At 49.9% G+C, this 27,921-nt stretch overlaps 2 protein-coding genes across 5 annotated transcripts in view; one reads left to right on the top strand and one right to left on the bottom strand.

The window, feature by feature from the left end:
* The first annotated feature begins 33 nt into the window (after positions 1-33).
* On the top strand, positions 34-1,561 carry KRTCAP3 (keratinocyte associated protein 3). 3 transcript variants are annotated; one of them, XM_060186751.1, is made up of 7 exons: positions 34-111; positions 228-412; positions 490-549; positions 713-919; positions 1,025-1,159; positions 1,247-1,362; positions 1,468-1,561. In XM_060186751.1, exons 1-6 carry the CDS (start codon positions 84-86, stop codon positions 1,352-1,354), a joined length of 723 nt encoding a protein of 240 aa, XP_060042734.1. In that variant the 5' UTR covers positions 34-83; the 3' UTR covers positions 1,355-1,362; positions 1,468-1,561. The 3 variants fall into 3 exon arrangements, with proteins under 3 accessions (XP_060042734.1, XP_060042733.1, XP_060042735.1); XM_060186750.1 differs by having other exon boundaries at positions 1,247-1,561; XM_060186752.1 differs by lacking the exon at positions 490-549 and having other exon boundaries at positions 1,247-1,561.
* Positions 1,562-1,632: 71 nt separating this feature from the next.
* The window catches only part of IFT172 (intraflagellar transport 172), a 48,216-nt gene continuing 21,927 nt past the window's right edge, over positions 1,633-27,921 (bottom strand). For both annotated transcript variants that reach the window (XM_007537809.3, XM_060186748.1), the window contains 34 exons: positions 27,493-27,605; positions 26,570-26,737; positions 24,488-24,624; positions 24,155-24,262; positions 21,269-21,353; positions 20,872-20,964; positions 17,141-17,218; positions 16,659-16,907; positions 16,445-16,523; positions 16,128-16,248; positions 15,846-15,990; positions 15,099-15,188; positions 14,409-14,506; positions 14,107-14,242; positions 13,904-14,020; positions 12,579-12,721; positions 11,591-11,684; positions 11,361-11,425; positions 10,204-10,384; positions 9,886-9,995; positions 9,657-9,795; positions 8,183-8,281; positions 7,897-8,006; positions 7,002-7,065; positions 6,819-6,905; positions 6,418-6,534; positions 5,410-5,520; positions 5,151-5,270; positions 3,407-3,502; positions 3,163-3,222; positions 2,984-3,082; positions 2,145-2,298; positions 1,897-1,988; positions 1,633-1,765 (listed from right to left, as the gene is read on the bottom strand). In XM_007537809.3, coding sequence (XP_007537871.1) covers positions 1,676-1,765; positions 1,897-1,988; positions 2,145-2,298; positions 2,984-3,082; positions 3,163-3,222; positions 3,407-3,502; positions 5,151-5,270; positions 5,410-5,520; positions 6,418-6,534; positions 6,819-6,905; positions 7,002-7,065; positions 7,897-8,006; positions 8,183-8,281; positions 9,657-9,795; positions 9,886-9,995; positions 10,204-10,384; positions 11,361-11,425; positions 11,591-11,684; positions 12,579-12,721; positions 13,904-14,020; positions 14,107-14,242; positions 14,409-14,506; positions 15,099-15,188; positions 15,846-15,990; positions 16,128-16,248; positions 16,445-16,523; positions 16,659-16,907; positions 17,141-17,218; positions 20,872-20,964; positions 21,269-21,353; positions 24,155-24,262; positions 24,488-24,624; positions 26,570-26,737; positions 27,493-27,605 — 3,848 coding nt within the window. In that variant the 3' untranslated portion in view covers positions 1,633-1,675. The remainder of the gene's footprint in view (positions 1,766-1,896; positions 1,989-2,144; positions 2,299-2,983; positions 3,083-3,162; positions 3,223-3,406; positions 3,503-5,150; positions 5,271-5,409; positions 5,521-6,417; positions 6,535-6,818; positions 6,906-7,001; positions 7,066-7,896; positions 8,007-8,182; positions 8,282-9,656; positions 9,796-9,885; positions 9,996-10,203; positions 10,385-11,360; positions 11,426-11,590; positions 11,685-12,578; positions 12,722-13,903; positions 14,021-14,106; positions 14,243-14,408; positions 14,507-15,098; positions 15,189-15,845; positions 15,991-16,127; positions 16,249-16,444; positions 16,524-16,658; positions 16,908-17,140; positions 17,219-20,871; positions 20,965-21,268; positions 21,354-24,154; positions 24,263-24,487; positions 24,625-26,569; positions 26,738-27,492; positions 27,606-27,921) is intronic.

Genomic DNA, 27,921 nt, shown 5'->3' on the forward strand with positions numbered 1-27,921 from the left:
CCGGGCGGCAGGTGGGCGGCCGCGGCGGAACTGCTGGGCGGGGCGGGCCCAGGTGCGCTGCCGGCGGCCGGCGAGCGAGAGGGATGAGGTGCCGCCACCGCTGCGGGTTCGGTAACTTCCGCCCCCCCCCCCGCACCTCGACCGCGTCCCCAGCGCCCGTGGGGAGGGGCGGGGGTCCCGGGAGCTGGGGACGCCGCCGGCCTCCAGCTCAGCGCCCTGCTTTGCAGATGCGGCCCGCGGCCCGCGGCGGCTGATGCGCGTGGGGCTGGCGCTGATCCTGCTGGGCCACGTGAACCTGCTGCTGGGCGCCGTGCTGCACGGCACGGTGTTGCGGCACGTGGCCAACCCCCGCGGCGCCGTCACCCCCGAGTACACGGCCGCCAATATCATCTCCGTGGGCTCCGGGCTGCTGGTGAGCCGGACGGGGCGGCTGGGAAGGGCGGGGCGGGGCGGCGCGGGCGGCTTCAGGCCCCGTGTCGTGTCTTGCAGAGCGTCTCGGTGGGACTGCTGGCCCTCCTGACATCCAGGAACCTCCTCCTCCCCCGACTGGTGAGAGCGGTTTCTGGAGCCTTAACAGGAGGTCCTGAGTTCGGGCAACGGGGCTGACTTAGCTCCATCTTTAAATGGGGAGGAGTCTCCAATAGGGAAACTTAGGCGGGAGAGCCCGCCACCTCCAGGAAGCTCACCCCGATCGATCTTCTATCCTTGCCAGCACTGGGCCCTACTGGCCGTGGCCTTGCTCAACCTGCTGCTGTCCGCTGCCTGCTCGCTGGGCCTCCTCCTCGCCGTGTCGCTCACGGTGGCCAATGGCGGCCGCCGTCTTATTGCTGACTGCCACCCTGGACTGTTGAATCCCTTGCTGCCGTTGGACCAGGGGCCTGGCAAGGCTGACTGCCCCTTTGACCCCACCAGAATCTATGTGAGTGGGTTCTCTTGGTGGCCCTTCTGTGGGCTACAGAAGCTTGGACCTGGCCTTTTCAGGCCCCCTACTTGCCCCTTCTGCTTCTCCCTCTTGGCATTGTAGGACACGGCCCTGGCCCTCTGGATCCCTTCTTTGTTCATGTCTGCCGCAGAGGCTGCTCTGTCTGGCTTCTGCTGTGTGGCTGCACTCACCCTGCGCGGGGTCGGGCCCTGCAGGAAGGAAGGGCTGCGGGAGCAGGTGAGGGAGATGGACAGGGAGGGGCATTCAGGACTGAGGGCCTGTGCTCACAAGGTGCTGCAGCACTAACGCCACCCTCTTCCACAGCTGGAGGAACTGACAGAGATTGAACTTCCTAAATGGAAAAGGCAGGAAAACGAGCAGCTACTGGATCAAAATCTAGATGTCCAGGCACCTCAGAAAAGCTGGGCCTGACAGCACAGGTCATGAGGATGTGGTCTGGGAGCAGGCAGGGCAGGGGCTGTGCTTAGCACCTGGCCCCCCTTTGTCCTCCTGCCCTCTAACCCAGCTCTCCCTTCTGTAAGCAGGTGCTAGCTGGCCCAGAGGAAGCATCCACGCGGGGTTTCCACTGACCCTTAGGAGGACATACACAGCTGGAATAAAGAAACTTGTTCTACTTGATCATGATTCCTTTTCTGGGGGAAAGGCATTGGGCTGGTATTAGAGGTGAGGCCGAACAAAGAGTGCAGTGGTCTCAGTGACTTGTGAGGCTTTAATTCTTCCCTGAGCAGCCGGTTACTGGAAGGAAAAGCTGATGCTGGGCAGCCCTCCACACCACTGGCTGATGAACTTGAGCACGTCCTGGCACACGGGGCTGTGGGAGGTCTGCAGCAAAGGGAGAAGGTGAGGAGAAGGCGGGAAGTCTAGACTCAGGGCCACTGGGGTAGTGTGCCCTCCCATCCCTCCACTGGTTTCCTTCAGGGCTTCCCCGCCCCACACCCCAAGCCTTCTCTAACCTTGATGGCCATAAGGAACTTATTCCAGTTGTCCTTGTTTGCTGCCTTCCCTGGTCGCTTAAACTCAATTTTGTTTCTCAGAATGGGGTATCCTGGGAGGGTGGGGGGAGAAAAACAAATGAACTGGGGAGGGCTGAGGGGAAGATAAGGTGGCTTGGGGTGGGAAGTAGGAGGTGTGGTGCAGTTGTTTCTGCATGCCATTCCTCTGCCCTTCGCCCTGCTGCCACAGAACACAGGGCACTCTGTACCTGTAATGAGGCAGGGGAGTGCCCGGACTCCAGTGCTTGCTGCCACCAGGGAGGCCTCATAGGCGCCGCGCTCATCCCGAGGCAGAATCTGTTCAAGCCGCTGGTCCATGGAGACCGTGAGCACCCAGTCTCGGACCTCTTCTCTCTGAGCCTCCTGGGAAGGACAGAAGTGGCAGCTTCGCGCAGGGTGGGAGGTAGTGCTGGGGGGCCTGCTAAATCCCATCCTCAACACCCACCACCTCCCATTCAAATGATCCTGCTTGGTTTAGGGGTGACACTCATAGCCTTGGCTTCCCCTGTATTTGCACATTTGCTGGAGGAATAGAGGGCTCAGGCTACTTTAAAGGCGGCAGCACAGATGCTGCTGAGGACCTGGGGGGTGGTGCAGTGGATAAAGCCTTGCACTGTCGTCAAGAGGTTCCAAGCTCGACCCCAAGCATCCTGTGTGCCAGAGGGATGCTCCAGTTCTCCTTCCCTCTTTGGTTAACAAGTAAATCTGGGGTCTGGCAGTGGTACACGTTACCATGCACCAGGACCAGAGTCCAAACCCCCAGCCTCCATCTGCAGCGGGGAAGCTTCAGGAGGGGTGAAGCAGTGCTACAGGTCTCCTTTCTCTCAACCTCTTGGTCTCTATACAAAGTAAAAAATAATAATAAAAAAAATCTAAAGAAAAAACTGGTGGTGTGGTCTGGGAGGTGGCACAGTGGATAAAGCATTGGACTCTCAAGCGTGAGGTCCCGAGTTCGATTCCTGGCAGCACATGTACCAGAGTGATGTCTGGTTTTTCTCTCTTTCTCATATGCACCCACCGCAGGGAGGGACACCCTCTGCCCCCTTACTGGAATGTGTTGCTTGGCTGGAAGTGGCACTTCAAAAGGGATGTCTGTGTCCTGAAAGTCCGAGTGGTCGAGGGCATCCAGTGTCCCTTCTTCGATGGCCTGTGGTAGAGGGGCAGTTGTGAGTCAGACCCAGCTTGGGATGGCTCCAGCTCAACCTCCAGGCACTGCTTCCCACTCACATCTGTCAGATCCAGAAAGCGGTTGAGGAAGATGAACGCCATGTTCTCCCAGCCCACTGCCTGCATGGAGAGGAGGGGCACATGAGAGTGAACAGTAGGGTTTGGAGGGGCAGCACAGCAGGGGAGGCCTTGCAGGAAGTGACAGCCTCCCCGTACAGGTTTGCTCTACCTGAATGGATGGACCATTCTCTGCCTTCCAGCTTCTCATTCTGACCTAAGCCCACCCTGCTGGGTTCTAGCTCACCTTGGCAGCAGTGCCTGCTTCGTAGAAGGCCTTGTCTGCAGGCAGTAGCTGGGTGTGACGCAAAAGTGAAACAGAAAGCCTGGCAGCCACCGTTTCCTGTAGATTAAAGTCAAGGTGTTTGTTGTGATCCTAGCACTATAGTGACGGGGCTTCCGGAACAATAAGCTTAGAACTAAGGCAACTATGGAAGCAGAGAACTGATGCTACCAATCTGCTCTGGACGTCAGTGCTGATTCTTAGTTTTGTTCATCTGCACCAGAGAAGTGGGTCCATTACCACTTCTTTCTTTTTTAATATTTGCACTATCTATTTATTGACTAGAGACAGTCAGAAATTGAGAGGAAGGGTAATGTAGAGAGGGAGCGAGCCAGACACCTACAGCACTGCTTCACCACCTGTGAAGCTTTCTCCCTGCAGGTGGGGACCATGGGCTTGAACCTGGGTCCTTGCACACTGTAACATGCACCCAATCAGGTGCATTACCACCCAGCCCTCCACCACCATTTCTAAGTTTCCCTCCACTTCCAGAATTCTACCATCCAAGTCCATGCAATATACAGGTATATGTTTATATGAGAGACCAATATAGAAATCGTGGGATTTGAATGTTTAAACATAGTGAGCTGGAGTTGTGTGGACAGGGCAAAGGAGACTGGGAGAAAGCCATCCCAGTAAGTGCTAACGTTGCATTGGAGGGCCAGGGAGATAGCTCTCAGGGGCAGAACACAGGACACCTGAGCCCCAAGCTCTAGTCCTGCCTCTGCATATGTCAAAGTTGAGTGCTCTGGCTTCTCTTTCTCATATAAGTAATGCTTGTTGTGTGTGTGTGTGTGTGTGTGTGTGTGTGTGTGTGTGTGATCGACACTGCGGATTTACCACTCTGCACCAACTTTTATTTTTTGGTCATAGGGTTATTGCCGGGTGCCTGCACAAAGCTCCATTATTCTTGCTGGCTTTTTCTTTTCCCCTTCCTTTCTTCTCCCTCTTTCTCTCTTTGATAGAAAGTGAGAGACAGAGGAGAGACACTTGCACACCACTCCACTGCTAAGCCTCCCCCCTGCAGGTGAGGACTGGGGGCTTGAAGCTGGGTCCTTGAGCATGGTAGCGTGTGCTCTGCTGGCCGAGCCACCGCTGGCCCCTGGGCTAACTTTCTTAGACAGAGATGGAGAGGGAGAGATGCAAGGACTGAGGCTTCCCCAGCGTCACAGTACTCGTCCACGGGGTGCGCGAGGCTTACACCTGGACTGCATGTGTGGCAAGGCAGGTTTCCTCCCAGGTGGGCTACCTTGCTGGTCCCTAAATAAAAGCTTTAGGAAACAGATTTAGAAAGTGTTCCGAGAGGAGCTGCAGTGGCTAAAACATGAGGTCCTGAGTTCAATCCCTGGCAGCACATGTCCTAGAGTAATGTGTGGTTCTTGCTCTCTCTTATCTCTTTCACGAATAATTAAATAAAATCTATCTATCTATATTTAAAAAGATTTACGAACTACTGTGTTTTACTGTTGACTAAACCATTAATCCCCCATAAGGAAAAAGAAAAAAAGGAAGGAAGAAAAGCTGTATTTGGACAGAAGAGAAGCCTGGAGACAGCAGAACAAGGGTGGAGCTGACAGCTGAGTCGCAGAGAGGTAGGGCTGGCGGGCCTGGAGAGTGCGGCGGAGGGTCACACTCCACACACAGCCCAGGCTGAGCGAGAAGGAAGTCTGTGAGCACATCCCTGAGACAGTGCAGCCCTGCCTCTCACCAGCTGCTTGACGCTCTGCGCTGCGGAGCGAGTGGCATAGTAGTGCGCGATCAGCAGCATGGTCTCAAACTCCTCGTGGGCTGGCGTGTCTGCCTCACTGGACTTGACCAGGTTCTCGCACTACAGCAGGAATAGAGCACAGCCTGGTCAGAGGTGTGCAGCCCCATACAGAGAAGGATTCGTGGCAGCTGAGGGTCAAGCTTTCTGGAACGCGGCCTGGAGGAGGAGCCTCTGACTCAGCTGTGGCCCAGCGCCTCACCAGGTTGAAGAGGACATCCCGTAGGTCAGCCCAGCTATGATAGGCGTCGGCACTGTTGGTCCCTGGTGAGCTCACCATGTCAGTGAAGATCCTCTTGTAGATGTTGAAATTCTGGAGGGCAAGGGGGGAGGAGAGCCATATGAGAGGGAACACTGAGGCGAGATAGGCAGTGAAGTGGGAGGCAGCGAGAGAGAACAACACAGTGTGTGTGTATGTATGAGCCAGGGGACATGAGAGAGAAAGTGCTGGCCGTTTTTATAGAACAGAAAAAAGAACAGGAGAATAGCTGTAGATCACTAACTGGTGCACTGTGAGTGTAAACAAGCAGGTGGACATCAAAGTTGGGGCTAATGGGTGGGCAGTCCAGGGAGCTGGGGGGCCCAGGGGAGAGTGTCTTCTCTGGAGGAAGCTAATAGGGCCCTAGGTGTGTGCAGGCTTTATCTCTGAGATGCTGCTCCGTATGTGTGAGCTAAGAGCACAGGGAAGTTGCTTTTTTTTTTTTTTTCTGCCTCCAGGGTTATCGCTGGGGCTCAGTGCCAGCACTATGAATCCACTGCTCCTGGAGGCTATTTTTCCCATTTGTTTGCCCTTGTTGTGGTTATTGTTATTGTTGTTATAGCTGTTGCTGTTGCTGGAAAGGACAGAGAGAAATCGAGAGAGGAGGAGAAGACAGAGAGGTGGAGAGAAAGATAGACACCTGCAGACCTGCTTCACCGCTTATGAAGTGACCCTCCCCTGCAGGCAGGGAGCAGGGGGCTCGAACCGGGATCCTTACGCTGGTTCTTGCGCTTTGCGCCACGTACGCTTAACCTGCTGCGCTAATGCCCGGTCCCCTCTCTAGCTCTTCTTAAAAAGGGCAAATCCCCTGGAGAGTGTTTGCATGTCAGAAGAGGCTAGGAAGGGGTCCTTAGGACATGATATGCTCTAGGGACTTCTTGGGGAAGACAGTTCCTGAGCAGCAGGTGGTTTTCAAGAAGGAAGCATTCACCCCAAGGAGCAGGCTGGTACCTGTGGGTTGGCAGGGGCTCCGTGTTGCACATACAAGGCCAGCGCCTGGGCACAGCCACCCTCTCGGATCAGGTGTGTCGCGTACAAAGCCACATACTTGTGCAGAATCTTGTAGTTCTGTCCCAGGGGTGGAGGAAAAGCATGGGGGGTGTGGGGGTTAGTAAAGCAAGCAGTGATGGTGGCGTGGGGTCTCGAGGCCACGGGCTTGTTCAGGAGGCAAAGGGCAGATGCCCACCAGGCCCGGCTAGACCTCAAACTCCTTTCAGAGTGTGGACGGTTGAGTTCTCTAATGTTGACTGGGCATCTTTGGGGGTGAGGTGGGGGGTAAGAGATGCTGCTCTGGGGCAGGTGGAGAGTGGAGGGAACAAGTACCTGCTGGGGCTGGGAGGAGGGAGTAATACCTGCTTTGTAGCTGTTTCGAGGCACTTCTCCCACTGGCCCTGCTCCACATACAGGTCCAGAGCAGCCACCACATCCACGCTCACCAGCTAAGGGTCAGCAGAGAAGACAGGAGTTACACCAGGAGAAGAGGGAAGTCCTGGGGCTGCTCTGGACTCTGCCTCCACCGGCTCTGCAGGCCTCACCGAGTCCACTTTGCCCTGGTTCTTGAGGAACTCTTTATAGTGCTGGTCCACGTAGTCTTCATACCTGTGAGGACGCACAGCGGTCTCACTTACTTATGTTTATTCCTTTTGGTTGCCCTTGTTATTTTATAGTTGTAGTTATTATTGTTGTTGGATAGGACGGAGAGAAATGGAGAGAGAGGAGGGGAAGACAGAGGGAGAAAGAAAGACAGACACCTGTAGACCTGCTTCACTGCCTGTGAAGCGACTCCCCTGCAGGTGGGGACTATATATTTTTAAAGATTTTATTTATGGGAGTCGGGCTGTAGCGCTGAGGGTTAAGCACAGGTGGCGCTAAGAACAAGGACTGGGGGAGTCGGGCTGTAGCGCAGCGGGTTAAGCGCAGGTGGCCCAAAGCACAAGGACCGGCATAAGGATCCCAGTTCGAACCCCGGCTCCCCACCTGCAGGGGAGTCGCTTCACAGGCGGTGAAGCAGGTCTGCAGGTGTCTGTCTTTCTCTCCTCCTCTCTGTCTTCCCCTCCTCTCTCCATTTCTCTCTGTCCTATCCAACAACAATGACAACACTAATAACTACAACAATAAAACAACAAGGGCAACAAAAGGGAATAAATAAAAAAAAATATATAAAAGATTTTATTTATTTATTCATGAAAAAGGAAGAGAGAGAAAGAAAGAAAGAACCAGACATCACTCTGGTACATGTGCTGCTGGAGATTGAACTCAGGACCTCATGCTCGAGAGTCCAATGCTTTATTCACTACGCCACCTCCCGGACCACCAGAAGTCTCACTCTTCACAGATCTGGGATGCCAGACCCTTCCCATGGGAACTTCCTCCCAGGCTTTATGCAAGGGATTGAAAGAGATTTCCCAGAGAAGAGAGGCGAAAGCGTACCGGGGATCCAGCTCCTTGGCCACACGCTTGGCCTTGTTCCACTCCTCACCCTCAATGAAAGCATCAATTGCTTCCTTGACCAGGTCCAGGTTCAGATAGAGCTCTGCGGCCTGTGTGTGGGAAACAGAGGTGGGGGCTTCCTCGCCAACCCCCGCTCTGCCCTGTTTTTCCCCAGCCGTATGTCCTACCTGCTGAGATGATCCCCTTGCACAGCTGCCTGGAGGGCGACTCAGCAGTCACCCCAGCTCTGAGGCATCTTTCTTTCCACCCCCAACACCTTACTTACTGCGTTGTGCTTTCCGATTCCAATCAGTTGGGGTCCCACAGCCTGGATTACTTCCAGACTGCGCTGGGGAGGCAGAAACTTGATGGAGAGTTCAGCTGCCTGGGTGGTTGAACAGAAGATGGGGAAGGGTGGCTTGGACAAGTACTACTGGGGGCTCTGAGCCCACTGTTTTCTCTCTCCAGTAGCCAACTAGGTCTCTTACACCTTCTACCCTCAGAGCAAAGCCAGCTTGCCTTGAGGTTTTTTTTCTTTTTTCCCTCCAGGGTTGTCACTGGGGCTCAGTGCCTGCACTAGGAATCCACTGCTCCTGGAGGCCATTTTCCCATTTTTGTTGCCCTTGTTATTAGAGCTGTTGTTGTTGTTGGATAGGACAGAGAGAAACTGAGAGAGGAGGGCAAGAGAAAGACACCTGAAGACCTACTTCACCGCTTGTAAAGCGACCTCCCTGCAGGTGGGGAGTCAGAGGCTTGAACCCAGATCCTTAGCCAGTCCTTGTGCTTTGAGCCATGTGCGCTTAAGCTGGTGTGCTACCGCCCGGCCTCCCATGACAGCTTTTAAAGGACCATCAGGGGATCTGTCTGCTCCCGTAAACTCATCCTTCGTTCACACATGGCTCTTGCTGGATTTGACCCTGCAATTCTGTTAACTTTCTGTCACAAACAAAATCTTGTTGGTATGAGCCCGAGAAGCAACCCTGGGAGTGTTTGGGGCATTCTGCAGCTGCATGTGCTGAGCTTTCCCGAGCCTCAGTTTCATCATCTCGGGTGTGACGGCTGGCCGGCCGGCCTCGGTCTGCAGTGTCCCCAACAGCAGCCATGCAACTGGATTCCAAAGAGTTAGTACAGAAAAAGGAAGACCAACTCTCTTTTCTTTTCTTTTTTTACCATAACACTGGTGAGTTCTGGTTGATGGTGGTGTGGGGGATTGAACCTAGGACTTTGGAGCCTCAGGCACAAGTCTCTTTTGCATAACCATTATGCTGTCTACCCCACCCAGTCAACTCCCTTGCTATGCTTCTATATGGATTATATGCTGAAATTATAGCTTAGATAATATTGGGTCAAGTAAAATATATTTTCGCTTGTTTTATTTTTACTTATTTGAAAATGACTACAAGAGACTGGGGATGATGTTGCATGAACAGCTGGGCAGAGGAGCCTCTGCTGTCGTCAGGGTCCCTCTCTGCAAGGTCTGACGTCCTTGGCTCCAGGCCCAGCCTGCCTCCTCCCTCACACAGCCTCCCCGGGCCCTGCAGCCCACATTCACGTCATCCTCTCTGAGTCTTCACTCAGCTACAGTATTAATGAACAGATCCAAGTGTTGCTTTACCTCCGCCAAGCCCTGGCTCTCAGGCCCTGTTCTCCTTTCTCCATTCATAGCCTCACTGGTGCCACATGTAGCATGCGGCCAGTGCTCAGCAGACACATGTGCAAGGAGCTGGGTGTGAAAGGAGGCGAGGGACATGGCATCTCACCTTCATCCAGCACTTCTCCACCAGGCTGCTGCTGCCACCACTTCCCGAGTCCTGCACTTTGAGGTAGCAGTCCACTGCGCGGCCGTACTCTCCAGCCTGCTCCCACTGGCGAGCCTGATCCACTAGTCCCTCCACACCCCTGTGGGGAGGGGTGTGCTCACCACCAGGATCCGGCAGGGATGGAGCCACCATGGCCCTGCCCATCTGGCCTGGCCACCCGACCGCATACCTGGCCCCCTTCTTGGAGGTTTCCCGCTCATACTCTTCCTGCAGTGCCTCCAGCTGGCCGGGCATGTAGTCCTTGCAGATCCGCAGGGCATCGCTCCATAAGCCAGCCTCCTGCTCAGAGTTTGGGTGTCAGCAGGGCAGAGGCAGGCAGGTCAGCTTCCACACCACAAATGCTATGGGCCGCCAACTCCTGGGTCCTTGGGCTTCCCCCTGCCCCCTCCGCGCCCACTGTGAACTTCCTGGATCTTTCTTCTCATCGGGGTCAGTGTGCACCTGCCCCTCTCCCTCTCTTCTCATGGACCTGAACCTGGTGTCTCACCTTATAATAATTGAGGGCCAGGCCTGGTCTCTGGGCTCGAAGCAGTAGTCCTTCTGCTTTCTGAAAGTCCTTTTCCTCCAAAGCCCCCCGGGCCTGCCCCACAAGAACCTCAGCGACACTGTCAGGGTCATGGGCTTCGGCCACACGCTGAGCAGCCTCCCAGTCCTGGTTATGGACAAACCTGCAGCCATGGGGTTGGGAAGAGGGCACTCAGTGTAGGACTAAGGACTCAGGATGGAGGTGAAATCATGGCAGAGAATGGGTATATGACATGAGTACTAGGTTTGCAAGAAAGAAAACATCATAGCAAAAGACCCTTGGGTGGGGGAAGTCGGGCGGTAGCACAGCACGTTAAGTGCACATGACCTAAGGATCCTGGTTCAAGTCCCTGGCTCCCCACCTGCAGGAAGTCACTTCACAGGCGGTGAAGCAGGTCTATAGGTGTCTATCTTTCTCCCCCTCTGTTTTCCCCTCCTTTCTCCATTCGTCTCTGTCCTATCTAACAATGACGACATCAATAACAACAACAATAACAATTACAACAACAATAAAAAACAACAATGGCAACAAAAGGGAAAATAAATAAATATTTAAAAAAGATCCTTGGGTGGGGGGAGAGGGGCGGCTGGCTATGGCACACTCCGTGCAATGCACACATTAATGCGTGCAAGGACCTGGCCCGAGCCCATTTCCCACCTGCAGGGGGAAAACTTCCTGAGTGATGAAAAGGTGCTCCAGGTGTCTCTCTTTCTCTTTGCCTGTCACCCTCTCCCTTCTCAATTTCTCTCTGTCCCATCAAAATAAAAGGGAGGAGAATGAGTTGTTTTTTTTTTTTAAAGGTATTAGGGGGCCAGGCGGTGGCGCACCTGGTTAAGTGCACAAGGACCCAGGTTCGAACCTCTGGTCCCCACCTGCAGGTGGAGAGCTTTGCAAGCGGTGAAGCAGATCTGCAGGTGTCTCTCTGTCTCTCTCACTTCCTACCTCCCCCACCCCTCTCGATCTCTGGCTATTTTTCTCCAATAAATAAAGATAATAAAAAATTTTAAAAAAGGTATTGGGGCTGGGGTTTTCTTTTGTAGTACTGAGCCCCAATACTAATTTTGGTGGTTAAAAAAAAAGATTTTGGGATACTGTGTCTGGGAGGAAAGGTAACTCACATGAGGACTGCTTCCTTTGGTTTACCAGCTCTGATGAATTCAGCTTCAGCCTCTTCAAATTTACCCTGAAGGGAACCATGTACAAGGAGGGGAAGACACTGGTGTTACTGGCAGCGGTTACTGAAGGACAGGGGGTGTGGGGGTGCAGAGGCCTGGCCGCAGAGGCTGGGAAATGGAGAGGGGGACACTAGGGAAAGGGCCAGAGCCATGGAGAAGGGGCACCACCATACCTCATCCTCCAGGTACATAGCGTAGCGGAGATGAATCTCGGGGGTTTTGTGCTTGAGAGCCAGGCGAGAGAGTTCAAAAGCAAACTCGAAGGAGCTGAAATGGAGGGTGTGGATAAGGTTTGCAAGCTCAGTAACACCTTTTACAAGTGGAGAAAGACAAGAGTACAAGAGAAAACAAACAGGGCAAGGACTGGTGGGGGAAGGGATAGATTAAAAAAGATAGAAATCAAGTCTGTTATCACATAAAAAAATAAAAAGACCATCAATCTGAAGTGATGGATAAGCAGAGAGGTGTGAAGGCAGCCCAGTAGCCAGGGATGGCTGTGTGGGAGATGATCTGATCAGGTACCTGGAAAACCTGTGCTTCCCCTGGGACAATGGGGCTGAGAGGAGCAGGGGAGAGGGGCCATGGACCCCACAGCACTGGGCTGAGGGGTATGTGGGGCTGCTGGCGCTCCTGTCCTCTTCCCCTGAGCCACCCTCCCTGGCGGAGAAGTCTCTCAAGTGGTCTGACCCAGTGCAGGGTGTCTACCGGCGTCCAGGACGTATGCTTATGATGAGTGGCTTTGTATTTGATGAATCAATCACATTTGTGCTGTTCAGAAGTAAGTTACTGGTCCAGTGCACCTTCACTTTAAAAGCTGAGCTCTCAGGCTTTTGAGGCTTTTTTTGTGTGCACTCAAGCTTTGTGAGTGGTGAAGCAGTGTTGCAGGTGTCTGTCTGTCTCTCTCCCTATCTCCCCATCCAATTTCTGTCTGTCTCTATCCAATAAAGATAAAAATACGCAAACAAACAAACAAGCACTGTTGTGAGCCCTCAGTGGGAGCAAAGCTAATTCATTCTTGTTTCTGTCAAGTTCTTCCAAGCCTCCCTCTTTACATATCTTTAGTCTTGTCTCAGCTTGTGAGTTAGATATCAAGTTCCAGTCTCTATAAATAGGCTCTGTCTGGAATGGGGCCAGTGGAGAACAGACTCATTCAGGCCTCACCAGTTGTCAGCAGCATGGTCAATGGCAGCTTCCAGGAGTCCCAGCTTGTTAAGCAGCCTCACTGCGGCCTCCCCGCCCAGGCTCTTTGCCCACAGGTAGGCCACGTGCTTGTGGGCATTCACGCCTCCATGGGTCTTGGCTACCTGCAGAGCAAGCCACTTGGTTATGTGGAAGGAAGCACCTAGCTGCTTCTTTCCCCTTTTTGACTAACCCAGATCCTTGTGACAAGGGTCAGGCACCTGTTCTAGAAAGACAGGAATGGGACTAGTTTTTAGGATACACTGATAATTTTGGGTCAACCACAGATCCTTACAATTCAGGGGAAATTGAATGTGAGGGCAGGAGGGGTAGTCCACTGTACAGGGTGTCTGCACTGCCATGCATGTGACTCAGACTTGAGGCCCAGAAACATAGGTAGGTGCTAAGCTTTAGTTCTGTGGTATCTTTCCTTTTGTGCTTCTGATTGAAAAAGTGGTTCAGAATGGTAGGTTGAGCATGTGTGAGGCCCTGATCTCTCTATCTCTCTTTCTCACACACACACACAACTGTATTCTGGTTCTTTCTCTGCTACTACCATAAAACAGAACTAAAAAGTGCTTTGGTTTCTCTTCCTCACTAAAATAAGTAGATCTCCCCCCCCCCATAAATTGTCACCAGAGTTACTGTTGGGGCTCAGTGCTGCCACTATGAATCCAGTGTTCCTGATGGCCATATATATATTTTTTTCTTCTTCTTTTCTTTCTATTTTATTTGAGAGGGCAGAGAGAAATTCAGAGAGGAGTGGGAGAGAGAGAGGGGAAGAGTGGGGGCTCAAACCTGGGTCCGTGTGTTAGGTAATGTGTAAGCTCAACCAGGTGTGCCGCTGCCTGGCCCCAATAAGTACGGCTTTAAAAAAAGAAAGAGGAAGGGAGGAAGGGAGGGAGGGAGGGAGGGAGGGAGGAAGGAAGGAAGGAACGAACTGAATGTGAAGGGAAGGACATTTCCCAAAGACCTGTGACCAGTTCAGAGTCAGATGAGCCAGGAGATGGCTCACTCACACTTTACCGGGAAGGAGAACTTGGTTTCAAGCCCTGGCCACCACATGGGAGCACCACGCAAAGGGAATGCTCGTGAACAGTGGGATGGCGCTGTGGCGTTTCTCCTCTCTGCGTCTCTCCTGCTTAGCTCCCCCCTCACCATCCATCTCAAGTGAAAAAAAAAAAAAATCTGTCAAGAGCAGAACTGCACATGCAGGCATAAAGCCCCGGCCGGCTAGGCCCTGGTGGCAAACAAACAAGAGTCAGACGCCTGTGCGGGGAAGGAGAGGGATATGCTGGGCTCCTTACCCGGTAGGCCTCTTCCCAAAGCCCATTGGAGCGGTACATGTTCACTGTCGCCTTCCACTCCTGGGCCTCCAGGTAGTGATATTCAGCCTCTTGGAGTCGGCCTTCACCCTCTAGCTCCTGGGGTGGGGGAAGGCGGGTCAGGATGAGGGGAGGGAGACAGGGCTTGTTCAGGGCTGGAGATGGGCATGAACAGCTGGGCTCACCTTGCCCAGATGGAGGTGTGTGTCACTGAGGAGATCGGGATGGTACTTGCCTACCAGGCGGATCATATCGTCATACAACTTGTGCTTTTTGAACATGGTGATGGCCAGGTCAGGCTCTTCCACTGTCACGTAGAGCCTGGGGGTGAGAGGCAGACATGGGGCCTCCTAGACCCAGGTTCCTGCTGGCTGCTAGAGCCACTGCTAAGAGAGCCTGTAACTCCCCTGGGCACGTGAGGGCACATAACCTTGGATCTCCTCCCACCCTCCATCCCTCTCCTTCCATCTTCTTGGCCCCCACTCACCTCTCAGCCTCACGGTACTTGCCCTGCTTTTCCATCTCCTGTGCCTGGGTGATGTACAGCACAGACACATCTTCTGGTCTCATGCACTTCATTGCCAGCTGTGCAGACACAGCCAAAGTGGCCTCAGGTACCAGCTCCCCGTGGGAACTGAGCTGGGGATTCCCGAGCTCTGTCCCCTTGGGAATGCTGAACTTTCCCCACAGCTGCAGGGGTCTGGTAACTGCTACCTGCCACTCTCTGTTCAGGGAGTTCTGTGTCCAACTCGACCAAAGGAAAGACTATATTCTGCTGGCCAGGGAGGTGGCTCAGTGGTAGCATGTTGGCATGCGTGAGATCCCTCACAAACCAAACCATCCTGAACTATCTCTGCTAAGCAGAGACTCAGAGAAGTCCTGTCCTGGGGGCATATGTCTGCATGCCCCCAGACTTTTCAGGAGTGGTAGGCACATCAGACCTCCTGGTCCCCAGCCAATCAGTTCCATCTGCTTTTTCCAGATTATAAGTTTGGAACAAGGGCCTGTCTCTGCCTTTCCTGGCTGAGGATCAAAGTTACTCAGTTTATGTTTTGGTATTTTTTTCCTCAGCTTTCAGGGAGCCTGGGGGGAAGGGGTGGGCTGAGGTAGTGGACCTGAGACCATGGAAAGTGGTGGCACATCCACACAGGCGGAATTCTGTGAGCGCCTCTCCCACCTTGTGAGCTTGCTCCCAGCGGCCGGCCTGTGTGTACATGTCTATCGCATCTTTTGTCCGGTCTCCCTTGATGTAGAGCTCCTCTGCAATCTGGTTGCGAGAGGATATTAACAGTCAGAGCAAGAGACTTAAAGCAGCCAAAGGGGGAAAGGCAAAACTCAGCAGGGAGGCTCTACAGCCTGGGTCACCTCCACTGCATAAAAAGAGAGGAAGAAAGAAAGATGACTATTTGTGCTCCAATCTTCTCCAGTTTTTTTTTTTTTTTTTAAAGATTTTGTTTATTTTCCCTTTTGTTGCCCTTGTTTTATTGTTACAGTTACTATTTTTGTTGTCTTTGTTGGATAGGACAGAGAGAAATGGAGAGAGGAGGGGAAGACAGAGAGGGGGAGAGAAAGACAGACACCTGCAGACCTGCTTCACCATCTGTGAAGCGACTCCTGCAGGTGGGGAACCAGGGGCTCGAACTGGGATCCTTACGCTGGTCCTTGCTATTCGCGCCACGTGCGCTTAACCCGCTGCACTACCGCCCAACTCCCCTTCTCCAGTTTTTAAAACAGGCCAGTCCAGTGAGAGTTTAAGGGGCTGGTGATTCTCTAAGTAATAATGAAGGTCTTCTCCAGGGATAACCATTTGAGCTGGCACGGAGAACACGAGGGCTGGTCCCCACTTCCTGCTCTGGGTCCTCCCCCACTGTCTACACCGCAGTGTCACAGGCTGCACAGCACAGTGGGGGCCGTGGTCCCTCACCTCATACTCCTGCAGAGATGCATAGTGCTGGGCCACACGAGGATAGTATTTGGACGCAGTGTTCTGGTCCTGCAGGTCTAATATATAAATTGCCTTCTTCCACTGGCGGGCACCCAGGGCGGCCTCAATTGCCTTAATGGAGCACCTGGCACCATGGGGAAAGACAAGAAGGGAGAGGACGATGAAGGTGCACAGAGACTTTTCAAGCATGCTCCAGCCAACCTTCTGAATCTCACCTGTCACCTCATGCCCAAGCCTCCTTCGCAGCCCTTGCCACCATACCTGGCCTCAATGTAGTGATTAATGGCGGCATCCAGCTGCTTCTGTTGTACCAAGTGGTCCCCCCAGGCTTCCTCTAGTTTCACCACCTCCACCGGGAATGTCGATCGAGCCAGCTCCACCGCTGCCAGAGACAGAGAGGGTACTGAGCTCAGCCTTCCTGGGTGGGGCCCAGGGAAAGGGAGAAAGGCAACGAGCCATGGAAAAGGGGCAAGGAGTGGAGGATGGAGAGAAGAAGCCAGTCACCCTGAACAGATACAGCAGGACCAGTGTTGGGGGGGCAGTTTGGGCAGCAGCCTGCACTAGGCAATGGCCGGTACCTTTCATGAATGCGTTGCCTTTACAGTAGCACTCCAGGGCCCGCTGTGGATTTCGAATCTTCTCAAAGAGATCACCCGCCTGTTAACACACACACCGCATGACTTCAGTGATACAGTCAAGTGTTAGCCCAGCCAGGTAGGGCTGAACTCCGGGATGCCTCTGGGGAAGAGAGGGGCCTAGGAGGGAGGAAAGGGAGCAGGAAGCCAGCCATACCCTTTCATATAGCTCCCCCTTGATCAAGGCTGTGGTGATGTTCTCTACCAACTCTGTGTTGGCGAGCAGCTCCTCCCGGGTCAGCACCAGCCGAGCGGCTTTGGCAGGGAGTCCCGCCTTGAGGTAGAGGCTGATGGCGGCCAGCCCATCCCCCTGGCTCTCCTGCAGCTCACCCGCCCGCTCCTCTTGCTGGGTGTCCATCAGCCACTGGTAGTAACCCCGGCGCAACTTCTCCAGGGCTGGGTGTCCCTGCACATGTAACAGAGGAGAATGGGAGTCGCGCCTCTCCTTCATGCCTGGCTGCTCCCCACACTTCTCGATTCTACTGTAGAACAAAGGGCACCCTCCTGGCCACCAGTGTCCTAACTCCTCACCATAGCTGGTACCGGTTTGAAACCCATTCCTATGACTTGCTCAAGAAGAGGTTTCTGATCTTGCTGGAACCAAGTTCTAAGTAACTCGGGGACAGACAGAATTGGTACCTTGGCCTCCGCCACTGCAATACATTCGTCCCAGCGGTGTAACTCCTGGTACATGTTCATGGCTTCCTCAACAGCATTCTAGGGGAAGACAGGCAGAGGGAAGAGGGACACTAGCAAGATACCAAGGTCAGAAGTAGGCCAGGCCTTCTCAGAATGACTAAGATACCGGCCTGTGAAACTTAAAGCTTCACTTAAAAAAGTTGTGCTTCTTTTAATTTTATTTCTTTCACATGAGATAGAGAGAAGAGAGTATACACGAGAAAGAGAAAAAGAAAAAAAAAGCCAGAGTGTCTCTGATAGAGTTGGAACTAGGGATCAAATGGGCAGCTACAGGGAAGCAGCTCCTGTGTTCTACTGGCTGAACAATCTCCTGGGCCATTTTTTTTTTTAAGTGAGATGCTGGGGGGTAAGTGGAGAGTCTCTCATTCTAGCAATGCCACTGGGCAGCACACTTTTTTTTTTTTTAATTCTATATACCAAAAGAGAGCATGACAAAGAAAAAGAGAGAGAGAAAGCCACCAAAGCACCCCATCCATCACCCAAGGACTTCTCTCGGGACTGTCTGTGTTGCCAGGGATTGAACACAGCATATCACCCACAGTAAGCAGTACACTTTATTTGCTGAGCTATCTCCCATTCCGTCTCAGCCCTCCCCCCATTCCAAAAAAAAAAAAACCTAAATAAATATAAAATTAAAAGACTTCCTTTTTAAAAATATTTATTTATTCCCTTTTGTTGCCCTTGTTTTTTATTGTTGTAGTTATTATTATTATTGATGCCATCATTGTTAGATAGGACAGAGAAAAACGGAGAGAGGAGGGGAAGACAGAGGGGGGAGAGGAAGACTTGTGAAGCGACTCCCCTGCAAGTGGGGACCCGGGGGCTCGAACCGGGATCCTTACACTGGTCCTTGTGCTTTGCGCCACCTGCGCTTAACCCGCTGCACTACCACCCAACGCCCAAAAAAAGACTTTCATGCCTGAGGCTCTGAGGCCCTAGGTTCAGTCCCCTGCACCATCAAAAGGCAGAGCTGAGGAGTGCTCTGGTGAACACACACACACACACACACCCCTCACTCTTTAAAGTGAAAAATGCCTCACCCATTGCTTCTTGCATAAGCAGCTATGGGATCATTGTGAAATGAAAATAAGTTTAACACTTCAGGGCCCCTTATTTGCGAAGTTCCTTTCAAGTTTTCTTTTCTTTTTTTCTCCCTCTTTAATTTTTTTTTTAATTTACTTATTTTCTCTTGTTATCCTTGTTGTTTTTCATTGTTGTAGTAGTTATTATTATTGATGTTGTCATTGTTAGGACAGAGAGAAATGGAGAGAGGAGGGGAAGACAGAGAGGGAGAGAGAATGACAGACAGGTGTGAAGCAACTCCCCTGCAGGTGGGGAGCTGGGGGCTCGAACTGGGATCCTTGCCAGTCCTTGCACTTTGCACCACGTGTGCTTAACCTGCTGTGCTACCACCCGACTCCCTTTCTTTCTTTTTAAAAGATTTTATTTAATAAATAAAGTGAGAGAAGAGGAGCGGGAGAAATAGAACCAGACATCACCCTGGTACATGTGTGGGGATGGTACATGTGTACACTAGGGACCTCATGTTTGAAAGTCAAATGCTTTATCCACTATAACACCTCCCAGATGGCTCAAGGTGACTATTCTTGAGGAGGGTTTCTCAAATTGTGTAAGTCTTGGGCCACACAAAATCTGCATCTATATCCACACATAAGACTTGCAAGGACAATCTCTGGAGTGCAGGGGGAGATAAAAAACAGTTTAGAAAGAAAGAAGAGTAAGGACTAACACAGAGGACAATACCAAGTGAAATTAACTCTATAAATCTAACTGAAGTTCTCCTTGGGGCTGGGTGGTGGTGCACTGGGTTGAGTGCACATTATTATGCACAAGAACCCAAGTTCAAGTCCCTGGTTTCTACGTGCAGGAGGGAAGCTTCAAAGCAGTGAAGCAGTGCTACAGGTATCTCTCTGTCTCTCTCTATTTCTATCTCCCCCATCTCTCTCAATTTCTCTGTCCCATCAAGTAAAAAATAAAATAATTAAAATAGATAAATCTGGGGAGGCAGGTTGTGGCACACCAGGATAAGCACACATGGTATAAAGCACAAGGACCTGCACAAAGATCCCGGTTTGAGCCCCCGGCTCCCCACCTTCAGGTCGTCTCCCAAGTGGTGAAGCAGGTCTGCAGGTGTCTGCCTTATCTCTCCCCCTCTTTATACTCCCCTCCTCTCTCAATTTCTCTCTGTCCTGTCCAATAAAGTAGAAAAAATGGCCACCAGGAGCAGTGGATTCATAGTGCAGGCACCGAACCCCAGCAATAACCCTGAAGGCAATAAATAAATAAGTTAAATTAAATATATAAATCTTACAAAAGGAATAACAAACAAAAATAAAAGTCCTTCTTGAGTGGCCAGGAGGTAGCGTAGTAGAGAAAGCACTGGACCTACATCATGAGGTCTCAGTTCCATCCCCAGCACGGAATGCACCGGAATAATGCACTGGTAGCTCTGTCTCTCATCAATAAATACATCTTTCTTCCCCACCCCCTCACCAGAGCACTGCTCAGCTCTGGCTTATAGTGGTTTCTAGGATTGAACCTAGGACCTCAGAGTCTTAGGCATAAAAGCCCTTTGCAGACCATTGTGCTATCTCCCTGGCCTCTAAATAAAGCTTTTCAAGTATTTATTTTAATGAGATATAGAGAATGGCAGAGACAGGGCAAAACACTGCTCAGCTCTGGCTTACGGTGGTGCTGGGAACTGAACCTGGGACCTCAGAACCTAAGGTATGAGTGTCTTTTTCATAACCATTATGCTATCTCTTCAGCCCAATAAATAAATCTTAAAGACAAAACAAACAAAACATTTGATCGGGGAGGTGGTGCATGGATAGTGTTGTCCTTTCTTTTTTTTTTAATATTTTTTTCTTTTAATATGTATTAATTCCCTTTTGTTGCCCTGTTGTTTCATTGTTGTAGTTATTATTGTTAATGTTATTGATGTCGCTGTTGTTGGATAGGACAGAGAGAAATGGAGAGAGGAGAGGAAGACAGAGGGGGGGAGAAAGATAGACACCTGCAGACTTGCTTCACTGCCTGTGAAGCGACTCCCCTGCAGGTGGGGAGCCGGGGGCTCGAACCGGGATCCTTATGCCGGTCCTTGTGCTTCACGCCACGCGCGCTTAACCCGACTCCCAAAGTGTTGTACTTTGAAGCATGAGTTGCCTAGTTTGATCCCCAGCAGCGACTAGATCAGAGTGATGCCTGGTTCTCTTTCTTTCCTTTTTCTCTCTCAGTAAATAAATAAAATCCTTTTTAAAAAAATTTTTAAAAAACTTTATTCCCTTTTGTTGTCCTTGTTGTTTTATTGTAGTCATTATTGTTGTTATTGATGTTGTTGTTGTATAGGATGGAGAGAGGAGGGGAAGACAGAGAGGGGGAGAGAAAGACAGACACCTGCAGACCTGCTTCACCACCTGTGAAGTGACTCCTCTGCAGGTGGGGAGCCGGGGGCTCCAACTTGGATCCTTACGCTGCTCTTGCGTTTTCCACCACCTGCGCTTAACCCACTATGCTACCGCCCGACTCCCAATAAATAAAATCTTAAAGAAAGAAAAGGTCTTCCCGAACCCCTGGGAGCTAACTGTGACTGGTTCTCTGTCCTCCCAGCTTTGTGTCTCCCCTTTGCTCCTCTCTAGTCTCCCTGTTACCTGTTCTAAGAAGATCATTTCAGCCAGTTTGTAGTTCTTCTCCAGCATGGCTAGACGTGCTCGGACCTGATAAAAGTCTGTTCCTTCTCCACCCTGCAGGGAAAATGGAGCTAATGGTTACCCTGTGGGTATTGCAGGAGACATTCTGTCTGCGTGGGCTGAGACAGGAAGGAAGGGATATGAAAGCTAAAAGACTTGAGAAGCTGAAAAAGTTCATGGGACTTAAGAGCTTTCAGGTCTGGCAAGCAATTCCAGAATGTTCTGAACACCTTAAGGATAGAGGTGGGTGGGTGGGGTGGAGGAAATTAGTGATGGCTGGAAGGCTAGGAATCATGGGGCTAAATGCTAAGAGAAAGCTCAACTTGAAAGACTGAGTCAACAGGAGGATAAAACTTACATATTCCCGAGACACCTGATCTGCGATTTCATTAGTTTCATGCAGGAACCGAGCTTTTGCTACATTGCCTAAAGCAGAAAAGCACCTACGATATGAAAGCGGTAACAATGATGTTACTACAGGATCACCATTAATTTATTGGTCCAGGGTGTACATACTGAGTGTCTATGTGCTGATCCCTATTCTTGGCTACTGAATATACAAAGGGGCCTTGGTCTTGGGGAAAAGTCTAGTGAAAAACAATTACAACTACTACTAAATAAAGACAATTTTGAGATAATGAAAATAGAAATGATGTGGTATTGTGGATAGAAAGTAAGGGACTACTTGACACTATTTTACCAGATTTTAATTTCTAGATCATGCCCTTATTTTTTTATGACTTATTATTTTCTTAACAAGAGATGCAGACAAACAGAATTAGAGCATCACTCTGACATATGCACTATTAGGGACTAAACTTGGGACCTTATACTTGTGAGTTCAGAATTCTATCACTCTGTTACCTTCCACGTCACCCTTTCTCTCCTTCTCCTTCCCCTCCCCCCCTTCCTTCCTTCCTTCCTTCCTTCCTTCCTTCCTTCCTTCCTTACCAGGGCGCTGCTCCGTTCTGGTTTATGGTGATGCTGGGGACTGAAGTTGGCACCTCTTAGCCTCAGACATGAAAATTTGCAGCACAGACTGCTATGCAACTTCTCATCTGGTTTGCATTTTTAAAAGTGACCTCAGAATGAGTTGATTGTGGGGGTACAGGAACTCTATCAGTGGGACTAGCTGAGGAGAGGCTTTTGCAACACTACAGGTGGGAGGTAGTGAGTGGGCTGTTCTGGGGTGGGGACCAGACAGGAGGGCTGGAAACAAGGAGATCAGGACATGTTTTGTAGAGTCTAGACTAGACCTCCTAGGACTTGCTGACAGTTTAGCTGTGTGGGGTATGGGAAAAAGGAATCAAGGAGCAGTTGTTTGGCACTTACAGTACTGTAAGCTCTTTCTATACATTCTCTCATTTTTTTCCAAAGTATTTTTAAAAATGTTTAGTTAACTTTTTTTTTCTTTTACCAGAGCACTATTCAGCTCTGGCTTATGGTGGTGTGAGGGACTGAACCTGGGACTTTGGTGTCTCAGGCATGAAAGTCTCTTTGCATAACTACTATACTTTCTATCCCTGCCCTTATTTTTTCTTTTTTAGAATTTATTTATTAATGAGAAAGATAGGAGGAGAGAGAAAGAACCAGACATCACTATGGTACATTGTGCTGCTGGTGACTGAACTCAGGAACTCATGCTTGAGAAGCCAATGCTTTACCACTGTGCCACCTCCCGGACCATCCCTTATTTCTTATTTATTCATTTTTTTGGATAGAGACAGAGAATAACAAAAGGGAGGGAGAGGGAGAGAGAAACAGAGACACTGCAGCACTGCTTCAGCACTCATGAGGCTTTCCCTCCACAGGACTTGAACCTGGGTCCTTGTTCACTATAACATATGTGCTCTGCCAGATGAGTAACTGCCTGTCCCCTAACTTGCTCTTTACTACCATTGCCACTCTTTTTCTTCTTCTTCTTAAAAAATTCTTAAAGATTTATTTATTTATGAGAGAGGGAGTAGGACAGATAGAAAGAACCAGAGCATCACTCTGATACACGCGATGCTGGGAATGAGCTCAGGACTCTAGACTTGGAAGTTCAGTACTTCATCCACTATGCCACCTCCCAGGCTACTTTCTTAAAAAACTGTTTATTTACTCACTATGGGAATGAGAGGGAGTCGGGTGGTAGCACAGCAGGTTAAGCGCACCGGCATAAGGATCTCAGTTTGAGCCCCTGGCTCCCCACCTGCAGGGAAGTCGCTTCACAGGCAGTGAAGCAGGTCTGCAGGTGTCTATCTTTCTCTACTCCTCTCTGCCTTCCCCTCCTCTCTCCATTTCTCTCTGTCCTATTATTATAAAAATAATTAAATAAAATATATTAAAAATTTATTTAATAAAAAAAAGAGAACAAGGTTGATGGAGGGAGAGAGGCAGAGAGAGTAGAGTACAGCTCCTCTCTGGCATAAAGTGGTATTCTAATAGGCTGAACTATCTCCCCATTACCATTCTCACTACCATTCTCCTTTACCATTCCAAGGTAACTATTATTTTTTAAAATATTTATTTATTACCTTTTGTTGCTCTTGTTTTTTATTGTAGGTATTATTGATGTTGTTGTTACTGGATAGGACAGAGAGAAATGGAGAGATGAGGAGAAGACACGAGGAGAGAAAGATACAGACACCTGCAGACCTGCTTCACCGCTTGTGAAGTGACTCCCCTGCAGGTGGGGAGTCAGGGGCTCAAACCAGGGTTCTTAACGCCGGTCCTTGTGCTTTGCGCCACCTGTGCTTAACCCGCTGCGCTATCACTCGACTCCCGGTAACTACTATTTTTTATCCCCATTTTACATAGAAAAAGTGGAGAAACCCATGTTTGAGAAGGTGAAGTAGCTTTTTTAAGGTTAAGCAAATTGGCAAATGAAGGCACAATTTGAACTCAAGGAGTCTGGTCCCAAGTTTGTCTTATTAACCATATTCCTACATCAAACTTGGAATATACACTAAAGCTTGGACATCAAAAACTTTGAAGGGACACTTAGTTACAAGATAGGGGAGCAAAAGCAAAAAAACAAAACAAGCGCCAAACAAGCAAAAAATGAAACGCCTAACCAAAGAAAACCCCCATATTCTTAGACTCTAGCATGGGGAGGTCTGGAATGCTGGTACTGTGGAAGGCTCCAGGCCCTCTGTTGGCATGGGAGGGGGAAGCAGAGCCTTACATGGGTAGGCGAAGCCTGCAGGTAAAGTAGACACATGACCACCCTTTCTGGCTGTCCATGCATGCTTGACCTCACCTCTCAGCAATATGTAGCTGCCTTGCTTCTAAGGCCAGTTTACTCAAGGTTTTCCACATGGCCTCTGTTTCTGGGGTCATTTCCAGAGTCTCTAAGAAGGCTGTTGCCCTGAAGAGGGGAAGAAGCAGAGCAAGAGGGGTGAGTCCAGACCCTGGAAGACAGACTCTTGGGGATGGGACAAAGGAAGGGAGGGACTAGGTGACTATTTGCCTCTTTGGTCTGATCGCCACCCTGGGTCAACAGCTCTTTTTAGATAGGGCCAGCTCTCCAACCCACCCCGGGCACTTAACTCTCAGAACCAGACTGTCACTATTCATCAGCTTGGCCCCTCACCGGCTGTAGTTGCCGTCATCGATGGCTGTTCCAAACTCAATAAGGCCCTCATCCAGGGTATAGGACACTGTGGTCACACCTTCAGTCACCATCACTTCAGTCTTTCCCCCACTTCGCTCCAGACCTACAACGTCACCCTGTAAAAATTCCAAGTCCCAACCCACCCCACCCAAATTCCAGGTTAGCATTTCTATTGACTCAACAGTGGAACAGACCCAGCCTTGCCAACCCTAGTGCTCACACACAGAGGGAACAGCGGCCCTGATTTTCCTAACAGCTTCTTTCAAGCAGATAAAATGCCTTATCTCTGGCAATATTCTTGGGTTAAAGTACACGGCTAGCTAGGACAGCACTCACACCCAGTTGACAAAGCCAGCACCCACTTCTGCTTCTGGCAGAAGGTAATCTGAAGGGTGGGTGTGCCAGTGCAAATGCAATTCAACCCTGGGATTCACTTTCTAATGCACTGTTGAGTGCGCTCAGGAAACCACCAAGAATACTTCCTTTCCCTTCCTCGCCTTCTCTGGAGGAGAGAGGAAAACAAAGTCAAGGGCAGCAAAGGGCTCAGATACAGTTTCCTGGAAGACAAACACTCTCAGGAGAATAAACCCTGAGGCCTTCTGCAGGAGGGGGAGGTGAATCAGCAAACCCCTCTTCAGTAAAGGGAACAAAAGTGGCACTGATTCCTGCAGAACCAAACACAGTCCGTTTCAGGGCCTTCCGAATTCTAATAGAGGACATCTGTTAAAGAGAAGCAACCTGGGAAGCTGCTGCTGTGCCAGGTGGGCAGGCCAGGTTTGAGCCAGGCCTCTACCACATTAAAGGACGTTTTTTGATACTGTGGTGTCTGCTTCTGTGTCTGTCTATCTTTTTCCCTCTATCTAAAAGGAGAGAAAGAAAGGTCTTAAATGGAGTCATGCCAAGCTCCACCAAGACTTAATACCTAACCTCATTATACTTTCCGCCTCTCCCAAAAGTGAAATTTTAAACCAATTAATCTCAAGTTTGCTGGTTAGCACCAGTGAGGTAACTAGCATAAGCCTAGCCTTGACTTTTACTAAGGGAAGATGGTTTAGCTTGAAATAATTCTTTTATTTTTCTGTTTTCTACTCACTCATATTACAGATACTTATTTTATACCAAACTCTGCAGAGCCTTTCTGTTTGTTAAGATGAAAGGTTATATTGGATTCATGAGTTGTTTAATAAGGCCAGCTAGCTCTTTAAATTTATTCATATGAATTTTCTTTTAAAATACATTCAACATAATGTGAGCTCATAATAAAAAAGAAAAATCAATATACAAGTTACCACCATAGGGAGGCAGGTGGTGGTAGATCTGGTTGAGAGCACACCTTCCATCCAAAAGGACTTGGAGTCAGCTCCCCCCCACCAAAAAAAATAATAATAATAAGTCTGCAGGTGTTTCTCTCTCTCTCCCTCTCTACCTTTTCCCCTCTCAATTTCTCTCTGTCTTATCAAATAAAATAGAAAGAAAAAAAAATAAAGAAAAAAATGGCTGCCAAGAGTGGTGGACTTATAATGCCAGCACTGAGTATTTACTACTAATGGTGGTACGGGGATTGAACCTGGGACTTTGGAGCTTCAGAGATGAGTGTCTCTGCATAACCATTATGCTGCCTAACCTCTACCCAAAAGACTTTAACCATGTAGTCTGGCAGGTGCTGCAGTGGATAAAGCATTGGACTCTTAAGCATGAGGCCCTGAGTTTGATCCCTGGCAGTGCACGTACCAGAGTGATATTCTGGTTCTCTTTTTCCTGTTAATAAGCAAAATCTCTAAAATATTATAACAAACAAAGAAGCAAAAAGACTTTCCCCAAGGAAATATCTAAATGATGTTCTTCAATAGTCACCAATGCTTCAAAGGTCTCATAAAATGGCAGGAATTGTGGGAAAGGGGTGTGTCTGGGACCCAGAGGACTGTGGGGAAGGAAAGTTTCGCCTGTGAACCCCATCACAGAGAATCTTTGGGTAGAGGACAGAGAAATCCCTATAATTCTCAGATCTTCTAATTAACCAGCTTAGACCGTGTATGCTGAAGCATTCTGGTGTCAACCCACCCTGACAGAGGACATCGTGACCCTCTCAGGTGCCTCAATGTTGTACCACACACACAAGCTGTTTCGGTTCTGAGCTACCAGGACGTCACTTCCGGGGACCCATTGCACATAGGAGCAGAAGTTGAGGATCATTGTCTTAGAGCAGCTTTCGATGTCATACAGATGCAACTGGAGAAAGACAACGTAGATAACACAGTTAGAAGGGGATGTGGGGGGTCTCCTGAACTTGAGCATCACCCTAATTGTGAGATAACCCACCAGTCAGGAAGGGACACATTGAACTTCAAAGCATCCCTGAACATTTATGATGAGTTGCTAATATCCTGACTCTGGCCAAGAAAGTAAACCAAAAGAGCAAAGATTTATACCCTAGGAATTTAAGTTAGGTGAGGGTCAGAGACTTTCATTATTAGAATAACTCTGGAATGGAGTTATTTGCCTGGATTACAAAAATAAGGCCACCAGACAAATGTGTAGCTTTCACATCACAATGAAAATGAAATGAAAAATTGCCAGAGAATCTCTGACCACAGTTGAACTCTGGTGGTTCTGTGTTGAAATCAGAGTTGATAAGGGGCTAGGACCATCCTTAGCCAATTCAATCCTGCCATAGTAGCCCAGCATAATGAAGAGAACAGGAGGTAGGGGAGTATCATGAGGACACAGACCTGTGAACAGGAATAGGGAAATCAGCTCCCCAACTCCCTGCTTGACTTTGGTGCCCTCCTGAAACAATCTCCTTGAAGCTATCTTAGGATAGGGTGTGATATCACACAAAAGAATGCTCATTCTCCAAGGCCTCTTGCTATGCAAATCACAGCACCCAGACACTGCCCCACCCAGCCTCTCACAACTTTGACACCAGCTAGTAGCACAATCTTCATGAGCAAGTCAATAGTTAAGGACTAAGGAGCCCTCCTCACACGCAGTCTCCGATCCCTGAAGAGGAGCTTGTGCCCTGTCTCGTTAAGCTCCAGCCAGTCCACACGGCTCTCATGGCTGATGGTACCAATGTTGTAGCCACCAATCAGATCCACTACAGAATAAAGGAGATAAGAAGAGAGATTCCATATAACCATAACCAGAAAGTCTCAGACATAAAAGTCATTTGCATAACCATTATCCTATCTCCCCAAGCCAGTGGGTTTCTCTTTAAAAATATAGATTTTCCACAGCTGGTGGGGCTATCTCAGGGCACAGCACAGGACTCATGTGTGAGATCCAGGGTCAATTAATGCCTGGCATTGTACCTGCTGAAATGGATATCTGATCTCTCTCTCATAAAAACAAGTTAATGAGATAATGTAATGTTTTGTTTAACTTCATAGGTAACTCAGAAGGTTCAGCCCCAT

The sequence above is a fragment of the Erinaceus europaeus genome, chromosome 3 (genome assembly GCF_950295315.1).
Source record: "Erinaceus europaeus chromosome 3, mEriEur2.1, whole genome shotgun sequence".
NCBI classification, from domain to species: Eukaryota; Metazoa; Chordata; class Mammalia; order Eulipotyphla; family Erinaceidae; genus Erinaceus; species Erinaceus europaeus.